General features: G+C 53.7%; 1 protein-coding gene across 2 annotated transcripts in view; it reads left to right on the top strand.

The window, feature by feature from the left end:
* HELZ (helicase with zinc finger) overlaps positions 1-18,341 on the top strand; it is a 1,742,088-nt gene that overhangs the window by 1,470,039 nt on the left and 253,708 nt on the right. For both annotated transcript variants that reach the window (XM_086930935.1, XM_086930936.1), the window contains exon 27: positions 274-350. In XM_086930935.1, the coding sequence (XP_086787061.1) occupies positions 274-350 (77 nt within the window). The remainder of the gene's footprint in view (positions 1-273; positions 351-18,341) is intronic.

Consider the following 18,341-nt stretch of genomic DNA (forward strand, 5'->3'; position numbering starts at 1 on the left):
ATGAAAAGATGAGTTAGAGCAGTGGCACTGGCTCAACGAAAGAAGGCAGTGGTAAGTGGTCAGAAATAAAAAAGATACTGGAGTAAATGCTGTTCATTAGCCAGTGGCAAACCCAAAAAGGGAAATCGAGGATTATTTTTGCATAATCCCCGCTGGAGGTTTATTTTACTTATGTACGTTTTTGGCATATCGTGCAAGTATGTATATATATTTTTTCCAGATCTCAAATAAGAATTTGACAATCCTGTTGTGTTTTATTTTACAATATTTTAGGTAAAGTTGAAAGCAGTCCAGGACCTGAAATAAATAAACTTCGAACCCCAGAGAAAAAAACACCAGATTTAAAACAGGTTTGTTAGTTATGATTTTCGTGTAATTTTTTTTTGTATGGTCACGTTATGGGTTATGTCACTCACTAGAGAATTTAAAGTAGATTTTGTTTGAGCTTAGTCCCTTTGGACAAAAATCTATTTTGCCGTTTATTTTTATTCGTTCACTACTGTTTTACATCTCTGAAAATGATACTTGGAATATTTAGTCTGAAATTCACATTTGTACCAAATGTATTTGTATTTTAAATTTCATGACTGACATTTGAACGTATTACTTGAATAGCAACCCACTGATCAGCTTAATAGATAAGCAATCTGAGGTAGGGTTATGTTTGTTATCTCAGACTGTTGCAGGGATTCTGCAGATACACAGAACTGTGCGCAGGAATATAGGACCTAGGTCTATAGGATTTAATCCTTCCCACCACCTTAATGACCATGAACCCAGGACTAACTAGCTATAGTGTCTCACCCGTTCTCCTGCACACTCGTGAAGAAGCAAATGATTAGACACCCCAGAACACAACGGATCTCTCAGGAATCGCGGTAACAAGAAGCACCTTTTCGCTCACTCTCATGTACATGTCCACAATGAGAACTGACTGAAGACAAAAATATAGTTCAAAATGTTTATTTCAACTATTGTGTTCTAAAACACCGTATACAAGCCACAACCAGCAGCAAAATCTACAAACCTAACACAGTTAGCATTGCAGCAAGGCCATATTTCATAAAGGGAGATGTCGTTATATAAAGACAGTGGATAAAGGACTGTAAGGCCTAACCCACCCTCCCCTTGGTAAGAAGAAGCTTTATTATATAATATATCTCTAGGCTTTGTCAGCAGACCCCATACCTTAGTGCTTGATGGTATATCTACATCATAGGAACCGCATGGTCCTTTCCAGGTGTGTGTTACCTAAACATGCATCCCCATAATATCAAAGCACGAGTTTCCAGCAGCAGCTGTAGCTGATCGAGACATCTAGCTGTAGATTCCTTAACTTAGAATATCCCTAGGCGTCAGACTGTATCCGGTAAACTTTTTCCCCAGCACTCTGTACTCCGGGTGGCAGTGTTGCCCGGCTCCGTCCTGACGTCGTCCACGAAAGTGACGTCAATGGAGGCATATAAGACCCCCTGGCAAGCTGACATCAGTTTTATTCTTTCCCGCGTCCCAACGCGGATCCGGAGTTTAGCAGTTCCTCAAGCCTGTTTGTTCAGGCCTTCACGACGCCTTTCGCGTCTGGAACAGTGTGTCGATGCCTGCGGGCTTCAAATTATGTGCGTCCTGTTCGCGGCAGATGTCAGCAACGGATCCACACGAGATGTGTATGTGGGTCTTGGACGAGCACCACGACTCCTCCGAGTGCAACGCCTGCAGGAAGCTGAAGCCGAAGTCCCTGTGTGAACATCTGATCAAACTGTTGTATGCCTGGGTGTCCGGTCAGAGTCCTCGCGGCGCCAGCTTCCGTCTCTGGAGGAAGAATCCAAGCAGCAACATTCTTCCTCCCACGCTGAGGTCTCGGCTCGAAGCAGATCCCGGAAACATACCGGGGACGTAGTTGGCCTGCCTCAGGTACGCACCGGAAGAAGTCACGGAGGTTGTCGACCTCGTACAAACAAGACATCGAGGGCCGCCGCTTCCGGTCTTCACTGGACGCGAGCCCTCAGGAGTTGACTCCCGCCTAATCACCATTTCCTGGTGCTGGGGCGGCTCGGACCCAGATGGAGCCCTATTCCAGGGCTCTGCAAGCCTTCTTTGGGCCACCCCTTCTCCCTGGCGCACCTTCGGGCCCCACAGTCAGGGTAGGGATACAGGTCTGGGGTTCACCTGCGGGTTCGCCCTCTGTGCTGACCAAGTGCCTTGACTCCGTTTCAAGGGTCGCTGCGACGTTGCGACACAGCCCGAATGGGCGTCCCACTCTGACATCTAGCCCTCCTGACGTGTCTTCACACAGTCCTGCGGGGCTCCCTGTGTCATGTCCGGATGTGGCTGCAACGCAGAGTTCGACTCCAAGTCGACTTCGTTCCTCCCGGCCGGCTCCTGTCTCAGTGGAGGTCGAGTTGACGCTGGTCCAACGCCGGGTGGACGAGTCGTCTACGGAGGTCGGCAACGCCGTGCTGACATCGGGCGACGCCGGTACTGTCCCTGGCTGTTACTCTACTGGAGGATATGACCCCTGTGGGTTCACCGCCCACAGGGTTTTTTCCATGCTCCACGGAGCAGGGGCCCATGGGGTACTGGCCGGATAATTTTTCTGCAGGGCCTCTGTAGTTGAGTGGATAGATTAGCCTGCTGCCTTCCCCAATGGATGACTTGCTGTCTCCCCCTCGCATGGCAACAGAGGCTAGCGTAGACTTTGCGAGGGCAGTTAATAGAGCTGCACATATCTTACGAATGCAGCCACCCTCTGTCTTCTTGCATTTGGATCCTTTGTTGGATTTCTTCACCAGGGCACAGTGGATGTGGAGCCTCTGCTCCTTTTTGGCAGGTGCTTGTTGTGAGAAGTTGGCCTGATATATAGTGCTCACTATTCTAGTGATCACTGTGTATCATACTAAACGACCCTTATTGATGATTGGTTGTAAGGAAACCTTATACACCAGCTATCCTAGTAGCGTGGACAAAATCAGTCTTTAGGCTAAACTCTAGAGGGCGTGTTAAGCCAGCTGTTATACCATCACATATACCCCTTGAACACCAAGTGAAAGGACACCACACATGTTGTTATGAAAATAAAGTATATTTATTTAGAACAAGTCTACCCTGAACTCTTTATGAGTCAGGGAGCTAAGCACAATATAAACTCTTACGAAAATACTTCAAGTTGCACAATTTACACAAATGCCCGAGGGGCACGAAAAACCATATACTCTAAAAGTGGAATGCGAAATACAAGCAGGTAAGTAACAAGATCAAGAGGCTTCAGGATCGCTAGGACTACACTACCAAACACTAAGGTTAGGAGCAGGAGGCCTAGGGAGATCGGGTGCAGAGTGTGCACTCTCACGCGGGATGCGGGACAAAGTCTATGGAGGCTAGTATTTCTAAAGTTACTGTTTCCGAACGAATCCGACTAGGTAGACTTAAAACGAAAAAGGATCTGGACACTTGGATAGTGAACCTGCGTTGGAGCACCGAAATGCTTGGGTTACCTAGCCCAGGGGCTGCGGCTGCACAGGGTTCAAAAGACGTCGGGAATCCTCGTTGTAGTCTATGGAGCCTGAAAGAAGAAGTTGCTGGCAGGCTACCAGTGAAGATGTTCGGTGTGATCCAAGCCTGGATCGGTGATGGAGACGACCTGAAAGCAGAGGGGACTCAGTTCTTAATCACTAGCCAGTGATTGTGTGGGCACTAGAATGGCACCGGATGAAGTCACCTGGACCAGGTGAGTGGGCGACGCTGGACTCGGCAGTCACACGGGCTAGGAGGCGTTGTCGACGACCAGGCTGGAGGTGCGAGCTGTCCCACGTAGGTGTCTGCTTTCGGCGATGCTGGACCCAGGATGGGGGCAACAAACCTTGGCAAAGGCAAGCCCACGCGGTGGAGTCAAGATGGCGTCTGGAGTGGACCAGGAGGGTCCGTGGTGCTCCTCTTTTGGAGGGGAGCAAGGGCCTGTCTGGAGCAACCAGACCAGCGGTGAAGTAGTCCTGGTACGTCGTCAGGAGGGCCACTAGCCAACGGGCAAGTGACAGGACAACGCGGTGAGCAGCAAAGAGCAGAAGGGCCCCACGCAGATCTCGTGGATGCTGGGGGGCTGGGCTTCGGTGCTGGAGCTGCTCAGGGTTGGGGCTTCTCAAACCCCAGGACACTCACTCGAGGGTCCCTCGGAGGTCGTGCTGGTTAAGCGTCGTGCAGGTTTTGAAAATGGCCGGTCCCTCAGGTCTCGTCACACCCACGAATTTCAGCTGGGCTGATGATGCAGGTAGAGGTCAGAGATGCCAGGGAATCCGGGTCTCGTGGAGCTGGTCAGTCTTGATCCTGAGGATGGACGTGCAGCAAACCGCGATGCTATCTAATTTGGGAAGGGGGCCTGCTCCTACCTTTATTCTAAGAAAAGGGGCTGGCACGCGACTAGGTACTGCCCATGGGTGGGACCAGGAGGGGGGTGGTTACACCCCTCTCCCTTGTCCGGACTTTCCCCAGCGCAGGGGCTGGGGTGCCCCTGGAAATGGTTTGAGCCGGCATATGCACAGTGAGCACCGGGGTGCCACTTGCAGTTACCTTCCTCTCAGCCCTGCCTACCTGGGATACACAAAACCCTGTCTGGGATGGTGCTAGCACCGCCCCTGACAGGAAACCCTTTGTCCGAGCTCTCCTCGCTGGAAGGACTCCCAGCAGCAGGAGGTCAGACTTGTGTCTGTGGTGGGAGCATCCATTTTGTGATGCTGAGGCTCGAGTTAACTTTAACCGAGGTTCACAGTTACATGCATGTCGTGTCCCTCTAGAAGGGTGGAATGCTAACCCCGTCGCCAGAATTGGCATGGGGTTAGTATTCCAATTCGTATGACACCTTACTCGACATGTTTTGATAAAGCGATACCAAAGTTGGCAAATAACCGCGAGGATTATAATGCACTTAAGAGTATATGGTACGCGTTATCACGGAACAGCTATTAGGACTTGGTTCCGCAAGCTGCAAACGGGCTCAGCTCATGCCAGAGCACCATCTCACATAATTCCAAGCACTCTGCCTTCAGGATTGATAAGGCCTGCCATAGGAGTGACTGGTAGGAATACATGTGTCCATTTTAGGGTTAGATATAGGACTACTATATCTAAAGCAAAGGGTGATTACACCACCTTGCCCCAGCTGTCGTGCAGCCAGTTGTGTCAGATTTGGATGGCCAGCCAGGGGTGGCATAATACATGCTGCAGCCCCTGGTAGGCCCTGGGTACACCTATGCCCTGGGTACAGGGACTGATAAGGTGGCCCAGTACCAATTGGTAAATGCACCTAAGGTACACGTGTCAATTTAGAGAGAGAACAGCTAGGCTGTGGGTCTGATTAGCAGGCCCACAGCCAGGGAAAGTCGTAAACCAGTGAAGCAAAAAGCGAAAATCTGGGGTGATCATAGGATTGCAGACTCTACTCTCCTACAGGCGGTTCCCCCTGGGTGTAATTGTGCTACCCTTTCTGCTTCCGCCTGCCTAATTGTTGAAGGCGCCGTTCTGTTTGACCTGTTGCCTTCTGGCTGTGTTAGGCTTGGCTGCCCTCTTCACTGGGCGTGTTCCCGGTGGGGGCGGGCTTGCCTTTGCTCTACCTCTTTTCCTTTGAGTCTCTAGGTTACTCTTCATCCTAGGGGCTCCTCTTCCTTGTTTGGGCCTTGGGGCCTCTGGGGGAGGTTCTTGATACCTTGAATGGTGTGGGGCTCTCTGGCCTCCTTTCGCCTAGCCCTCGTTTCTCCTGCTGATGGACCGCGGGCTGTGTCTCTTCTTGTCTTCCCACATCCCCTCTGGGGTTGGTGGTCTTCTAGATGCAGGAGTGGACAGCCTAGATGCTGGGGGGACAGGGCTCTTTTACCCGGGGACCTCGTCCCCTGTGGGACCCTCTATTATGTCCAGGCTGGTGAGGTCCTCTCGCAGACCCTCCTTCCCCTTGGGTATGGCTAGGGTATCTATTCTACGTTAAGGAATCTGCAGCTAGTAGTCTTTATCAGATGTACGAGTTACTTACCTTCGGTAACAATGTATCTGAAAGAGACATGTCAGTGATAGATTCCTTACCTTAGAATATCCCCAGGCGTCAGACTGGATCCGGAAACCTTTGCGTAGCAGTACCCTTGCGCGTCGGTAGGCGTCGTCTGCGGCTCCGCGTCTGTCGTCGGCGTCGTGGGCGCCGTGATGACGTCGTCAGAATACTTAGACGCCGCATCCGCGTGCTGACATCAGTTCTTCTTTTTTCCGCGCCAGCCAGCGCAAGTCTGGAAAAAGCAGTAACCCAGTCAATTTTTGACTAACTTTTTTGAGATCCTTTTTGATCCTTCTCGAAGTCTTGCAACTCCGATCGGTGCCGTAGGGATGCCTGGTTTCAAGCATTGTGACGATTGCGACCGCACCATGTCGGTCACGGATCCTCACCACCTGTGCCTAACTTGTCTAGGCGTCGACCACCACGACGAGGCCTGCCCCGACTGTCGGGCCCTCTCGAGGAAAGCCAGGCGGGAGCGGTCCCGCAGGGGGCTCGAACTCCGGCAGTCGGCCCCGCGCCGAGTGAGATCCCGGTCCCGGTCCCACGGGAGGTTGAGGGACAAGTCGCCAGGAAGGGAGCCGTCACAGCTCCGGGAGTCGTCACAGCTCCGGGAGTCGGCACCACTCCTCCGGATCCAAGTCGTCAGTTAAGAAGCACAAAAAGTCGAAGAGACATCATCGCTCTTCTGACTCCCCCCGACGCTCGCGCGATGCGGCCGGGGGTTCGGGTGACACCGCCCACGCGGCTCCTTCGGAGTCGCGGACGTCTCATCTCGCCCTACACCCTCCGGTCCCTGGGCAGGACGCGACGCCGGAGGAGATTGAGCGCTTCCTCATGGCCATGAGGTCCCTTTCTCCTCCGATGGGCTCTGCGGCGCCTTCGGGCCCAGCGGACCCGTCTAGGGGCCCTAGCGGGTCAGGGGGTTTGACCCCGACGCCGTCGGGGGCTTTGTCCCCGCCGCCGCCTTCGGGCCTGGCGCGGCAGGGCCCCACGATCCCAACACAGCCGGTGCCTTCGGGCCCGGCGCCGCAGGGAACAGCGCCGCTGGCGCCTTCGGGCCCAGTGCCGCGGGACGCCGCTGGGCCCTCCTCGGGCTCTGGATCGTCACCGGTGGACCTTATGACCCCCCCCCCGGCGTCGGTCCGTCAAGTGTCACCTCCGGCGCCGTCCCCGATACCTGCTTTGCTTCGGTTCCGACGTCGGAGCGGCGCCGCTTGGCGCCGCTCTAGACACCGCTTGGAGATTTCCACTTCTATGAATCGACCTTATTCAATTACAACCCTGAGTCTCAGGAGATGGGTGAAGAGGAGGATTGGGAGGGGTCTGAGGACCCTCTGACCAAGGAGTGTCAGTCTCATAAGGACTTGGCAGGAGACCTTGGGGAGGCCAGTGGCCTGGACACCTCTCCGGACACTGGGTTTGTCTCTCCTCCTACCGTGGCTTCGGAGGAGGGGGCTACCTATGGTGTTGTGTTGACGAGGGCTGCCAAGGCCTTGGGCCTTGAGCTCCCCGTCGCGGCCGTGAGGACTAACCTCCTCACAGAGGTCCTTAAACCACAGTCATGCTCGGCTGAGCCTCTGCTGCCCTTCAATGAGGCCTTGACCGACGTTCTTTTGGGCACTTGGTTCAGGGCCGCTACGGGTTCGCCCGTAGATAGGAACGTGGCCAGACGCCACCGCCCAGCTCCGGGCGACCCATGTTTCCTGTCCTCCCACCCCATCCCGAGAGTCCGGTTATCCAGGCCTCTAATTCCCAGACCGCATACCCGACGGCCCCGCCGGACAGGGAATCCAAGAGGTATGAGAATTATGGTAAGAAGATATTCTCCTCCCTTAGTTTGGGACTGCGGTCTTCCAACACCGCATGCCTCTTGGGCCGCTACACCCACTCTCTGTGGGGGCCGCTACACCCACTCTCTGTGGGAGACGGTAGCAGAGGTGCTGCCAGAGTGCCCGTTGGAGGTACGGGCCAAACTCTGCCAAGCCCTTGTGGAGGGCCGGGATGCAGCCAAATATTCGATCAGGTGGGGGCTGGATACCACCGACTCGCTAGGCAGAGCGATGGTTACGACAGTGGTGGTGAGACGCCACGCCTGGCAGATGTCCAGAACACTCTGATGGACATGCCGTCCGATGGCCGTCGCCTCTTTGGCGACAAGGCTGACCACGCGCTTGAGCGCTTTAAGGACTCCAGGGCTACGGCCAAGTCCTTGGGCCTCTCAGCCCCGCCCCAGCAAACGGGTGCCTTTCGCTCCTTCGTTGCCAGGGAAGGGGCGTCCCCACACGTGCCGCCCGCCACTCGCCGCAGACTAACATCCAGCGCGGCGGCAGCCGTGGAAACCGCCGTGGTGGCGGTCGGGGAAACAGGCGAGGTCAGTCCACACCTTCCCCCGCAGCATCCGCCTCTAAACCCTCCTAGTCCATGCTTTTCAGCCCATGTGACGCCAGTGGGAGGCAAGGTTCGCCATCACCACTCTCACTGGCGCACTGTCACTTCTGACAGGTGGGTGCTGCTGATCGTCCGGAGGGGCTACTCCCTCCCCTTCAAGACGACTCCTCAAGTCATGCCACCCCAACACCACCGTGTATCGGGGGATCACTTGCGGCTCCTGCAGGAGGAAGTTTCGGCCCTCTTGGCCAAGGGGGCCATCGAGCGCGTTCCTGGGCCAGAAGTAGGACGTGGTTGCTACTCCCACTACTTTCTGGTACCCAAGAAGGGCAAAGGGGGCCTACGCCCTATCTTGGATCTGAGGAACGTCAACGGCTTCCTCCAGAAGGAGAAGTTCAAAATGCTGACTCTGGCTCAGGTCTTAGCTGCCCTAGACCCAGGAGACTGGATGGTAGCGTTGGACTTGCAGGACGCGTATTTCCACATCCCGGTCCTGCCGGCCCATCGGCGTTACCTGCGGTTCATGGTAGGCCACGAGCACTTTCAGTTTACCGTGCTCCCCTTCGGCCTTACCAGCGCCCCACGGGTGTTTACGAAGGTGATGGCGGTGGTCGCAGCTCATCCGCGTAGGTTAGGGGTCTCAGTCTTCCCCTACCTTGTTGAAGGCGGGCTCGCCCCAGACGGTCGTCAGCCACCTCCAGACTACGGCGGATCTCCTGCACCAGCTGGGGTTCTCCATCAATGTGCCGAAGTCACACCTGTGTCCCTCTCAGAAGCTACTTTTCATCGGAGCGGTTCTCGACTCGGCGCAGTCTCGGGTTTACCCGCCCGAACAGCGGGTTTGGGATATACAGGCTCTGATTCCAATCTTCCGGCCTTTATCCCGGGTTTCGGTCAGGTTGACGCTGCGGCTTCTGGGGCTGATGGCCACCTGCATCCTTCTGGTGCATCACGCCAGGTGGCGGATGCGGGCTCTGCAGTGGGACCTGAAGTTTCAGTGGGCTCAGCATCAGGGCAACGTGTCCGACCATGTCCTGATCTCGAAGGGCACTGCGAGACAGCTGCAGTGGTGGCTCACGGACCGCGATTGGGGTCAACTGCAGACCCCTCTCCCTTCCCCAACCGGAGCACGTAGTTGTGACGGACGCGTCCCTCCAGGGCTGGGGCGGCCACATGGGAGAGGCGGACATCAGAGGCCTCTGGTCTCAGGCGGAGTCCCGGCTCCATATCAACCTTTTGGAACTGCGGGCGATTCATCTAGCACTGAAGGCATTCCTCCAGTCTGTCCGAGGGAGTGCAGTGCAGGTGTTCATGGACAACACCACCGCCATGTGGTACTGCAACAAACAAGGCGGGGTGGGGTCGTGGACCCTTTGCCAGGAGGCTCTGCGCCTCTGGCAATGGCTGGAACATCAGGGCGTGACTAATGGTTCAACACCTGGCAGATTCTCTGAACGCCAGGGCGGACGAACTCAGCCGCCGGTGCATGATGGATCACGAATGGCGTCTGAACTCTGACGTGGCGCAAGGTCTCTTTCTGCAGTGGGGAGAGCCTTGGTTAGATCTATTCGCCACCGAAGAGAACGCGCAATGTCATCAGTTCTGCGCGTTGAAATTTCCAAGGCGGCACTCGCTCGGAGACGCTTTTCGTCGCGAGTGGAGTTGCTGTCTGTTGTACGCCTTTTCGCCTATACCACTTCTGCCCAGAGTGCTGAAGAAGATCAAGCGCGACCGGGCACAAGTCATCCTTGTGGCTCCGGACTGGGCACGAAGGTACTGGTATCCCGAGCTACTCAGTATGTCAGTCGATCCCCCGGTTCGTCTGCCTCTTCAGGAGGACCTTCTGTCGCAGCAGCAGGGGACGGTCCTCCACCCGAACCTGTCCAGTCTCCACCTCCATGCTTGGAGATTGAGCGGCGACAGTTGAGGCCATTTGACTTGCCTCCTGAAGTCTGTAACATCATTCTGGCAGCCAGGCGTCCCTCCACGAAGTCGGTATACGCCTGCAGGTGGGACAGATTTGTGGCATGGTGCACAGCAAAGGCTGTGGATCCCCTTAATGCCCCTCTTTCTGAGGTTCTCCTCTTTCTTCTTTCTCTTGCCCAGCAGGGCTCTGCTCTGGGCACTATCAAGGGCTATCTTTCAGCCTTTCTGAGGCTGTCTGATCAACCTTCTTTGTTCAAGTCCCCTATCGGTAATCGATTCCTGAAGGGCATCACACATACGTTCCCTCCTGTTCCCTTCGTGAGCCTCAGTGGGACTTGAACCTGGTTCTTACATTTCTGATGTGCGCTCCCTTTGAGCCACTTCACAACTGTCCTCTTCGCCTTCTCTCTTTGAAGACTGCCTTCCTGGTAGCCATCACCTCTGCCAGGAGAGTGAGTGAGCTCCAGGCTCTATCTTGTAAACCTCCTTTCCTTTCAGTCCATCCGGACAAGGTTGTGTTACGGACAAGGCCCTCCTTCCTACCCAAGGTAGTCACGGCCTTCCATATTGGGCAATCTATCACCTTGCCCACCTTCTTTCCGCCTCCGCATCCCTCGCGAGAGGAAGAGAGGCTCCACCGTCTGGACCCAAAACGTGCTGTGAGAAGTTGGCCTGATATGTAGTGCTCACTATTCTAGTGATCACTGTGTATCATTCCAAACGACCCTTATTGATGATTGGTTGTAAGTCAACCTTATAGACCAGCTATCCTAGTAGCATGGACAAGAGCAGTCTTTAGGCTAAACTCTAGAGGGCGTGTTAAGCCAGCTGTTATACCATCACATATACCCTTTGAACACCAAGTGAAAGGACACCACACAAGTTGTTATGAAAATAAAAGGATATTTATTTATAACACAACAACCCTGGACTCTTTAGGAGGACAGGGTGCTAAGCACAATACAAAACTCTTAAAGAAATACTACAAGTCGCACAATTTACGCAAATGCCCGAGTGGCACGAAAAACCATATACTATGGAAGTGGAATGCGAATCACTAGCAGGTAAGTAACAGTTCTCAGAGACTTTAGAATCGCTAGGCCTACAATGCTGAACCCTTAGATTAGAAGCAGGAGGCCTAGGAGCGCTGTGTGCAGAGTGGAAACTCTCACGCGTAATGCGGGACAAAGTCTATGGATACTAGCAATTGCAAAGTTAGTGTTCTCGGGCGAACCCGACTAGGTAGGTCAAAAACGAAAGTGGATCTAGACACTTAGAGAGTGGATCTACGCTGGAGCACCGTGGTACTCGGTTTACCTAGCCCAGGGGCTGCGGCTGCATAGGGTTCAAGTGTCGTCGGGAATCTTCGTTGACGAACCAGGAGCCTGAAGTGGAAGTTGCTGGCAGGCGACCAGTGAAGATGTTCCGGGATGATCCAAGGACTGGATCATTGACGAAGAGTACCTGTAAGCAGAGGGTAGCGAGTTCTGAATCACTAGCCAGTGATTAGGTGGGCACCAGGATGGCTAGGTCAAGGTCACCTCGACCAGGTGAGTGGGAGACGCTGGGCTCTGCAGTCTCTCGGACCAGGAGGCGTTGTCGGCGACCAGGATGGAGGTGCGAGCTGTCCCACGAAGGTATCTGCTGTCGGCGATGCTGGACCCAGGATTGGGGCAACAACTCTTGGCAAATGCAAGCCCACGCGGTGGACTCAAAATGGCGTCTGGAGTGGACCAGGAGGGTCCGGGGTGCTCCTCTGTTAGAGGGGAGCGAGGGCTAGTCTAGAGGAGCTAGACCAGCGTTGAAACAAACGTAGGACGTCGTCGGGAGGGTCACTAGCCCACGGGCAAGTGACCGGACAACGTGGCAAGCGACACAGAAGCAAAGGGCCCCACGCAGATCTTGTGGATGCTGGGGGGCTGGACTTCGATGCTCGTGCTGCTTGGGGTTGGGGCTTCTCTTACCCCAGTGCACCCACTCGAGGGTCCCTCGGCGGTCGTGCTGGGTCAGTGTTGTGCTGGTTCTGATGGTCACCGGTTCCTCTGGTCTCGTCGCACCCACGGTTCTCAGCTGTGCTGTAGAGGCAGGTAGAGGTCAGAGAGGGCAGGGAATCCGGGTCTCGTCGTGCTGGTTGGTCTGGTTTGGAGGAAGGACGTTTCAGCAAACCGCAAGATACTTAGTTGGTGCCTGCTGCTGTAGGGTGACTACTCCTTAGTCACAAGGGAGAAATCTTGAGAAGAAGTCTTGAGTTCCTTTCGTAGAAAGTAGTTTCAGGATTCAAAGATGATCTAATTTGGAAGGGTCCCCGCTCCCACCTTCTTTCTAAAGAAAGGGGCTGGTACGCGACTAGGTCCTGCCCATGGGTGGGACCAGGAAGGGGGGTGGTTACACCCCTCTCCCCTGTCCGGACTTTCCCCAGCTCAGGGGCTGGTGTGCCCCTGGAACTGGTTCAAGCCGGCAGATGCATAGTGAGCACCGGGGTGCCACTTGCAGTCACCTTCCTATTCAGCCCTGCCTACCTAGTATACACAAAACCCTGTCTGGGATGGTGCTAGTACCACCCCTGACAGGAAACCCTTTGTCCAAGCTCTCCTCGCTGGAAGGACTCCCAGCAGCAGGAGGTCAGACTTGTGTCTGTGGTGGCAGCATCCATTTTGTGATGCTGAGGCTTGAGTTAACTTTAACCGGGGTTCACAGTTACATACATGTCGTGTCCCTCTAGAAGGGTGGAATGCTAACCCCGTCGCCAGAATTGGCGAGGGGTTAGTATTCCAATTCGTATGACACCTTACTCGACATGTTTTGATAAAGCGATACCAAAGTTGGCAAATAACCGCGAGGATTATAATGCACTTAAGAGTATATGGTACGCGTTATCATGGAACAGCTATTAGGACTTGGTTCCGCAAGCTGCAAACGGGCTCAGCTCATGCCAGAGCACCATCTCACATGATTCCAAGCACTCTGCCTTCAGGATTGTTAAGGCCTGCCATAGGAGGGACTGATAGGAATACATGTGTCTATATATAATGGTAGGTATAGGAATACTATATCTAAGCAAGGGGTGATTACACAACCTTGCCCCAGCTGAGTGAGCAGCCAGTTGTGTCAGTTTGGATGGCCAGCCAGGGGTGGCATAATACATGCTGCAGCCCTTGGTAGGCCTTGGATGCACCTATGCCCTGGGTACCTATGGTACACTATACAGGGGCTCACAAAGGTGACCCAATTAGGTATGTACCTAAAGTACATGGTATGAATTTAGAGAAAAACAGCTGGGCTATGGGTCTGATTAGCAGTCCTATGGCAGGCCTTGACGATCCTGAACGGAGAGTGCATGGTTTTATGTGAGATGGTGCTCTAGCATGAGCTGAGCCTGTCTGTCGCTTTCGGAACCATGTCCTTATAGCTGTTCTATGATCTAGCCATACCATATACGCTTAAGTGCATTATAATCCTCGCGGTTAATGCTAACTTTGGTTTGGCTTTATCAAAACATGTCATTTAAAGTGTCATACGCTTTGAAATACTACGTCCTCACCCCCCCCCCCTCCTCCCCCCCCCCCCCCCCCCCCCCCGGTGGCGGGGGTAGCATTCCACCCTTCTAGAGGGAGAAGACATGTAGTTGTAGCTTTACCCGGTTAAAGTTAAACAGAGCCTCAGCATCACAAAATGGATGCTGCTGCCATAGACACAAGTCTGACCTCCTGCTGCTGGACGAAACTCCGGCAGGGAAGCCCTGGACAATAGGTTTCCTGCCTTGGGAGGTGCACGCACCTCCCCAGACAGGCTATAGTGTATTGGGGCAGGGTGGGTTGATAGAAATGAGACACTGCCTGGGGCACACAAGGTGCTCCATGCATAGCCCGGTTCAAACCAGTTGCTGGGGCACTCCAGCCCCAACTCTGGCGCGAAACTGGACGAAGGGAAAGGGGTGTAACCACCCCTTCCCAGGATCCACCCATAGGAGGGACCCGGCAGGTAATCCAGCCCCTTAGATTACTATAAAGCTAGGAGCTGTGTCTAGAGACATTACATTATCCTGGACTGAAACTCTGAAACAAAACTCTGGACCTTCGACATTCTACTGCAACTAGAAAACTGAAGAATCTCCCTTGTGGTCAAGGAGTGACCACCCTGTGCAAACAGGCACCATCAGTGACTTGCCGGTTTGCTTTGTCGACGCTCCTGCCGGAACCCGAAGAATTAGCGACGTAGCCTCTGGACTTCCGGACTTCTCTGACTCCGACCCACATCCACAGCAAAGCTGGGACCCGTGGCGGACAGGAGAGACGTGGGACCGGACTACCTGCAGTACCTGCTTTTTGATAACTGTGCAGCTTCTGAGGCGTCCTCGAAGTTGTGCATTGGGACTTGAGAAGCCCCAACCCCGAGCCGTAAGTGCACCGAAGCTCAGCACTCCACGAGTGCTGCGTGGGGCCTGCGCCTGCATTTCTCCTCGACGCGTCTTCGCTGTTGCTAGCCCGTTGGCTAGTGGCCCTTCTGAAGGCATCCTTTTGAATCAACACCGCTTGCCTGGTTGCTCTGGGCTTGCTCCTGCTTTCCTGTAAAGGGGAAGCTCCTTAGACCTTGCTGGTCTGAACAGAAGCCGATCTTCCCTTCCTGCGTGGGTTGTCTTTGCCAAGGCTTGTTGACTCCAATCCGGAAGCCAACACCGCCAACAGCAAGATCCTTCGTGGGACGGTCCGTATCCAGCTCCTGGTCGTCGTCGACGCCTCCTGGTCCACGTGGCTGCAGAGACAAGCTTCACTTCTTCACCTGTTTGCAGCTCGACGTCGCCTGGTTCCGTCCTGGTCACTGGCTAGTGACCCAGACTCTGGCCTGTAAGAAGTTGGCCTGATATATGATGCTCACCAGTTCTAGTGATCACCTTGTATCAGTCCAAACAGCCTTTATGGTGATTGGTTGTAAGTCAACCTTATAGACTAGCTATCCTAATGGTAGCATGGACAAAGCAGTCTTAGGATAAACTCTTTTGGCATGTGAAGCCAGCTGTTTTACCACATATAACCCCTTGAATACCAGATGAAAGGACACCACACAGGTTGTTATGAAAATAGACAATTATATTTATTACTAACAAACACCTCTGAACTCTTTATGAGATCAGAGGGCTAAGAATATAACAATACTCTTCAGAAAAATACAATAAGTCGCACAAATTACAATGGTGCCCTAGGGGCACGGCAAAGCATATACTAAGTAAATGGTATAAGTAGACCGATAGAAGAAATGAAGATGCCCAGAGGCTGTAGAATCGCTGGGGCTACACTACCCTAACCTTAGGTAAGGAGCAGGAGGCCCACGGGACGCGTCTGCAGTGTTAGAACACACACGCTGGTTTCAATGCAAAGTCAATGGGCATGAACAAATTACGAAATAGGTCAGTTAAGACAGTTCCGACTGGTTGAGACTGAAACTACAGGATACCTGGACTCTAGGAGAGTCAATCTACCCTTGAGCACCGAAATGCTCTCGTTACCTCACCCACAGGCTGCGGGTGCATAGGTGTGAAAGTGTGTCGGGTTTCCGCGTTGAAGTCAATGCCTTGGAGAAAGATGCTGCAGGCGACCAGGAGGAAGATGTCCGGAGTGATCCAAGGGTGGATCAAGGAAGATGGAGACCTGAAAGCAGAGGGGACAATGTTCACAGTCACTAGCCAGTGACCGGCGTGGATCCAGGAAGGAACCAGATGATGTCGTCGCGATCAGGTGAAGAGGTGACGCTTGACTCCGCAGCCACGTGAACCAGGAGGTGTCTTAGATGACCAGGATGAAGGCACGAGCTGTCCCACGCAGGCTCTCGCTGTCGGCGGTGTCTGTTCCTGGATCGGAATCAACAGGTCTTGGCAAAAGCAACCCACGCGGTGAGTGAAGATTGCATCTGGTGCGGACCAGTAGGGTCCGGGGTGCTTCTCTTTTGGAAGTAAGCAAGGGACAGCCTGGAGCAACCAGACCAGCGGTGTAGCTTTCAAAGTTAGTCGTCTAGGAGGCCACAAGCCAGCCGGCAAGTGACCAGACAATGCGTCGAGCAGCAATCAGGCAGAAGGGCCCCACGCAGGTCTCGTGGATGCTGGAGGGCTGGTCTTCGGTGCAGGAGCTGCTCTGGGCTGGGGCTTCTCAATCCCCAAAGCACTTTGTCGAGGTTACCTCAGAAGTTGTGCTGGAAGCGAGATGCAGTTTCTTCCAAGATGGCTGGTCCCACGTGTCTCGTCGCACCCACGGTTCTCAGCTTTGCTGCAGATGTAGGTAGAGGTCGGAGAGGTCTGGGAATCCAGGTCTCGTCGGGCTCTGAAGTCTGGATCCTCGAGGGAAGACGACAAAGTGAAACCGCTGGACGCTGATGGTGCCTGCTTGTGCAGGGTGGACACTCCTTGCCCACAAGAGAGATTTCTTCAGTCTTCTGTGTAGAAAGTCGAAGTCCAGAGTTTCTTCTTGTAGAATTTCAGTTCAGGATTAATCTGATTTGGAATGGGACCAGCTCCTACCTTTATCCTGCTAAAGTGGGCTGCACTATCACTAGGTCCCTCCCATGGGTGGGACCAGGAATTAGGGTGGTTACACCCCCTATCCTTTGTCCGGTCTCGCGCCAGAGCTGGGGCAGGAGTGCCCCAGCAATTGGTTTGAACCGGTGTATGCCCAGGGCATCTTGTGTGCCCCAGGCATGTCTCATTCCTTTCAGCCTCAGAAGACGGAAGAAATCTCCCTTCCAACACGACTTCATAGGCATCCTTGACAAATTGCTTTGGGGGTTGAGAAGCCCCAGCCCCGAGCAGCTCCTGCACAGAAGATCAGCCCTCCAGCATCCACGAGATCTGCTTGGGGCTCTTTTGCTTGATTGCTGCTTGACGCGTTGTCTGGTCACTTGCCGGCTGGCTAGTGGCCTCCTAGACGACGATCCTTGAAATCCACACCGCTGGTCTGGTTGCTCCAGACTGGTCCTTGCTTCCCTGCAAAGGAGAAGCACCTTGGACCCTCCTGGTCCGCACCAGACGCCTTTTCCACTCACCCCGTGGGTTGCTTTTGCCAAGGCCTGTTGACGCCGAATCCGGATCCAACACCGCCGACAGCGAGAGCCTGCGTGGGACTGCTCGTGCCTCCATCCTGGTCGTCGAAGACACCACCTGGTCCACGTGGCTGCAGAGTCAAGCGTTCCCTCTTCACCTGATCGCGACAACAGCATCTGGTTCCTTCCTGGTTCCACTCCAGTCACTGGCTAGGGACTGTGAACATTGTCCCCTCTGCTTTCAGGTCTTCATCTTCCTTGATTCACCCTTGGATCACTCCGGACATCTTTTATCTGGCCGCCTGCAGCATCTTTTCTTCCAGGCTCCATAGACTTCAACGCGGAAACCCGTCACACTTTGACACCTATGCACCCGCAGCCCGTGGGTGAGGTAACAATAGCATTTCGGTGCTCACGGGTAGTGTCCAGATTTCCAGTCGTTTTAGTCCTAGCTAGTCGGAACTGTCTAATACTTACCTTTTCGTAATTTGTACTGTCCATTAACTTTGTTACGCATCTCGCGTGTGAGTTCACACTCTGCACACGCGTCCCGTGGGCCTCCTATTTCTTACCTCAGGTTAGGATAGTGTAGTCCCAGCGATCCTACAGCCTCTGGACAGCTCCATTCCTTCTATCGATTTCCTTATACCATTTACTTAGTATATGGTTTGTCGTGCCCCTAGGGCACCATTGTAATTTGTGCAACGTAATGTATTTTTCTTAAGAGTCTTGTCATGTTCTTAGCCCTCTTATCTCATAAAGAGTTCAGAGGTGTCGGTTAGTTAATAAATATCTTGTTTATTTTCATAACTACCTGTGTTTTGTCCTTTCATTTGGTATTCATGGGGTTATATGTGGTAAAACAGCTGGCTTCACATGCCAAAAGAGTTTAGCCTAAGACTGTTTTGTCCATGCTACCATTAGGATAGCTGGTCTATAAGGTTGGCTTACAACCAATCACCATAAGGATTGT

This window comes from Lissotriton vulgaris, chromosome 7, assembly GCF_964263255.1.
Source record: "Lissotriton vulgaris chromosome 7, aLisVul1.2, whole genome shotgun sequence".
Taxonomy (NCBI): Eukaryota; Metazoa; Chordata; class Amphibia; order Caudata; family Salamandridae; genus Lissotriton; species Lissotriton vulgaris.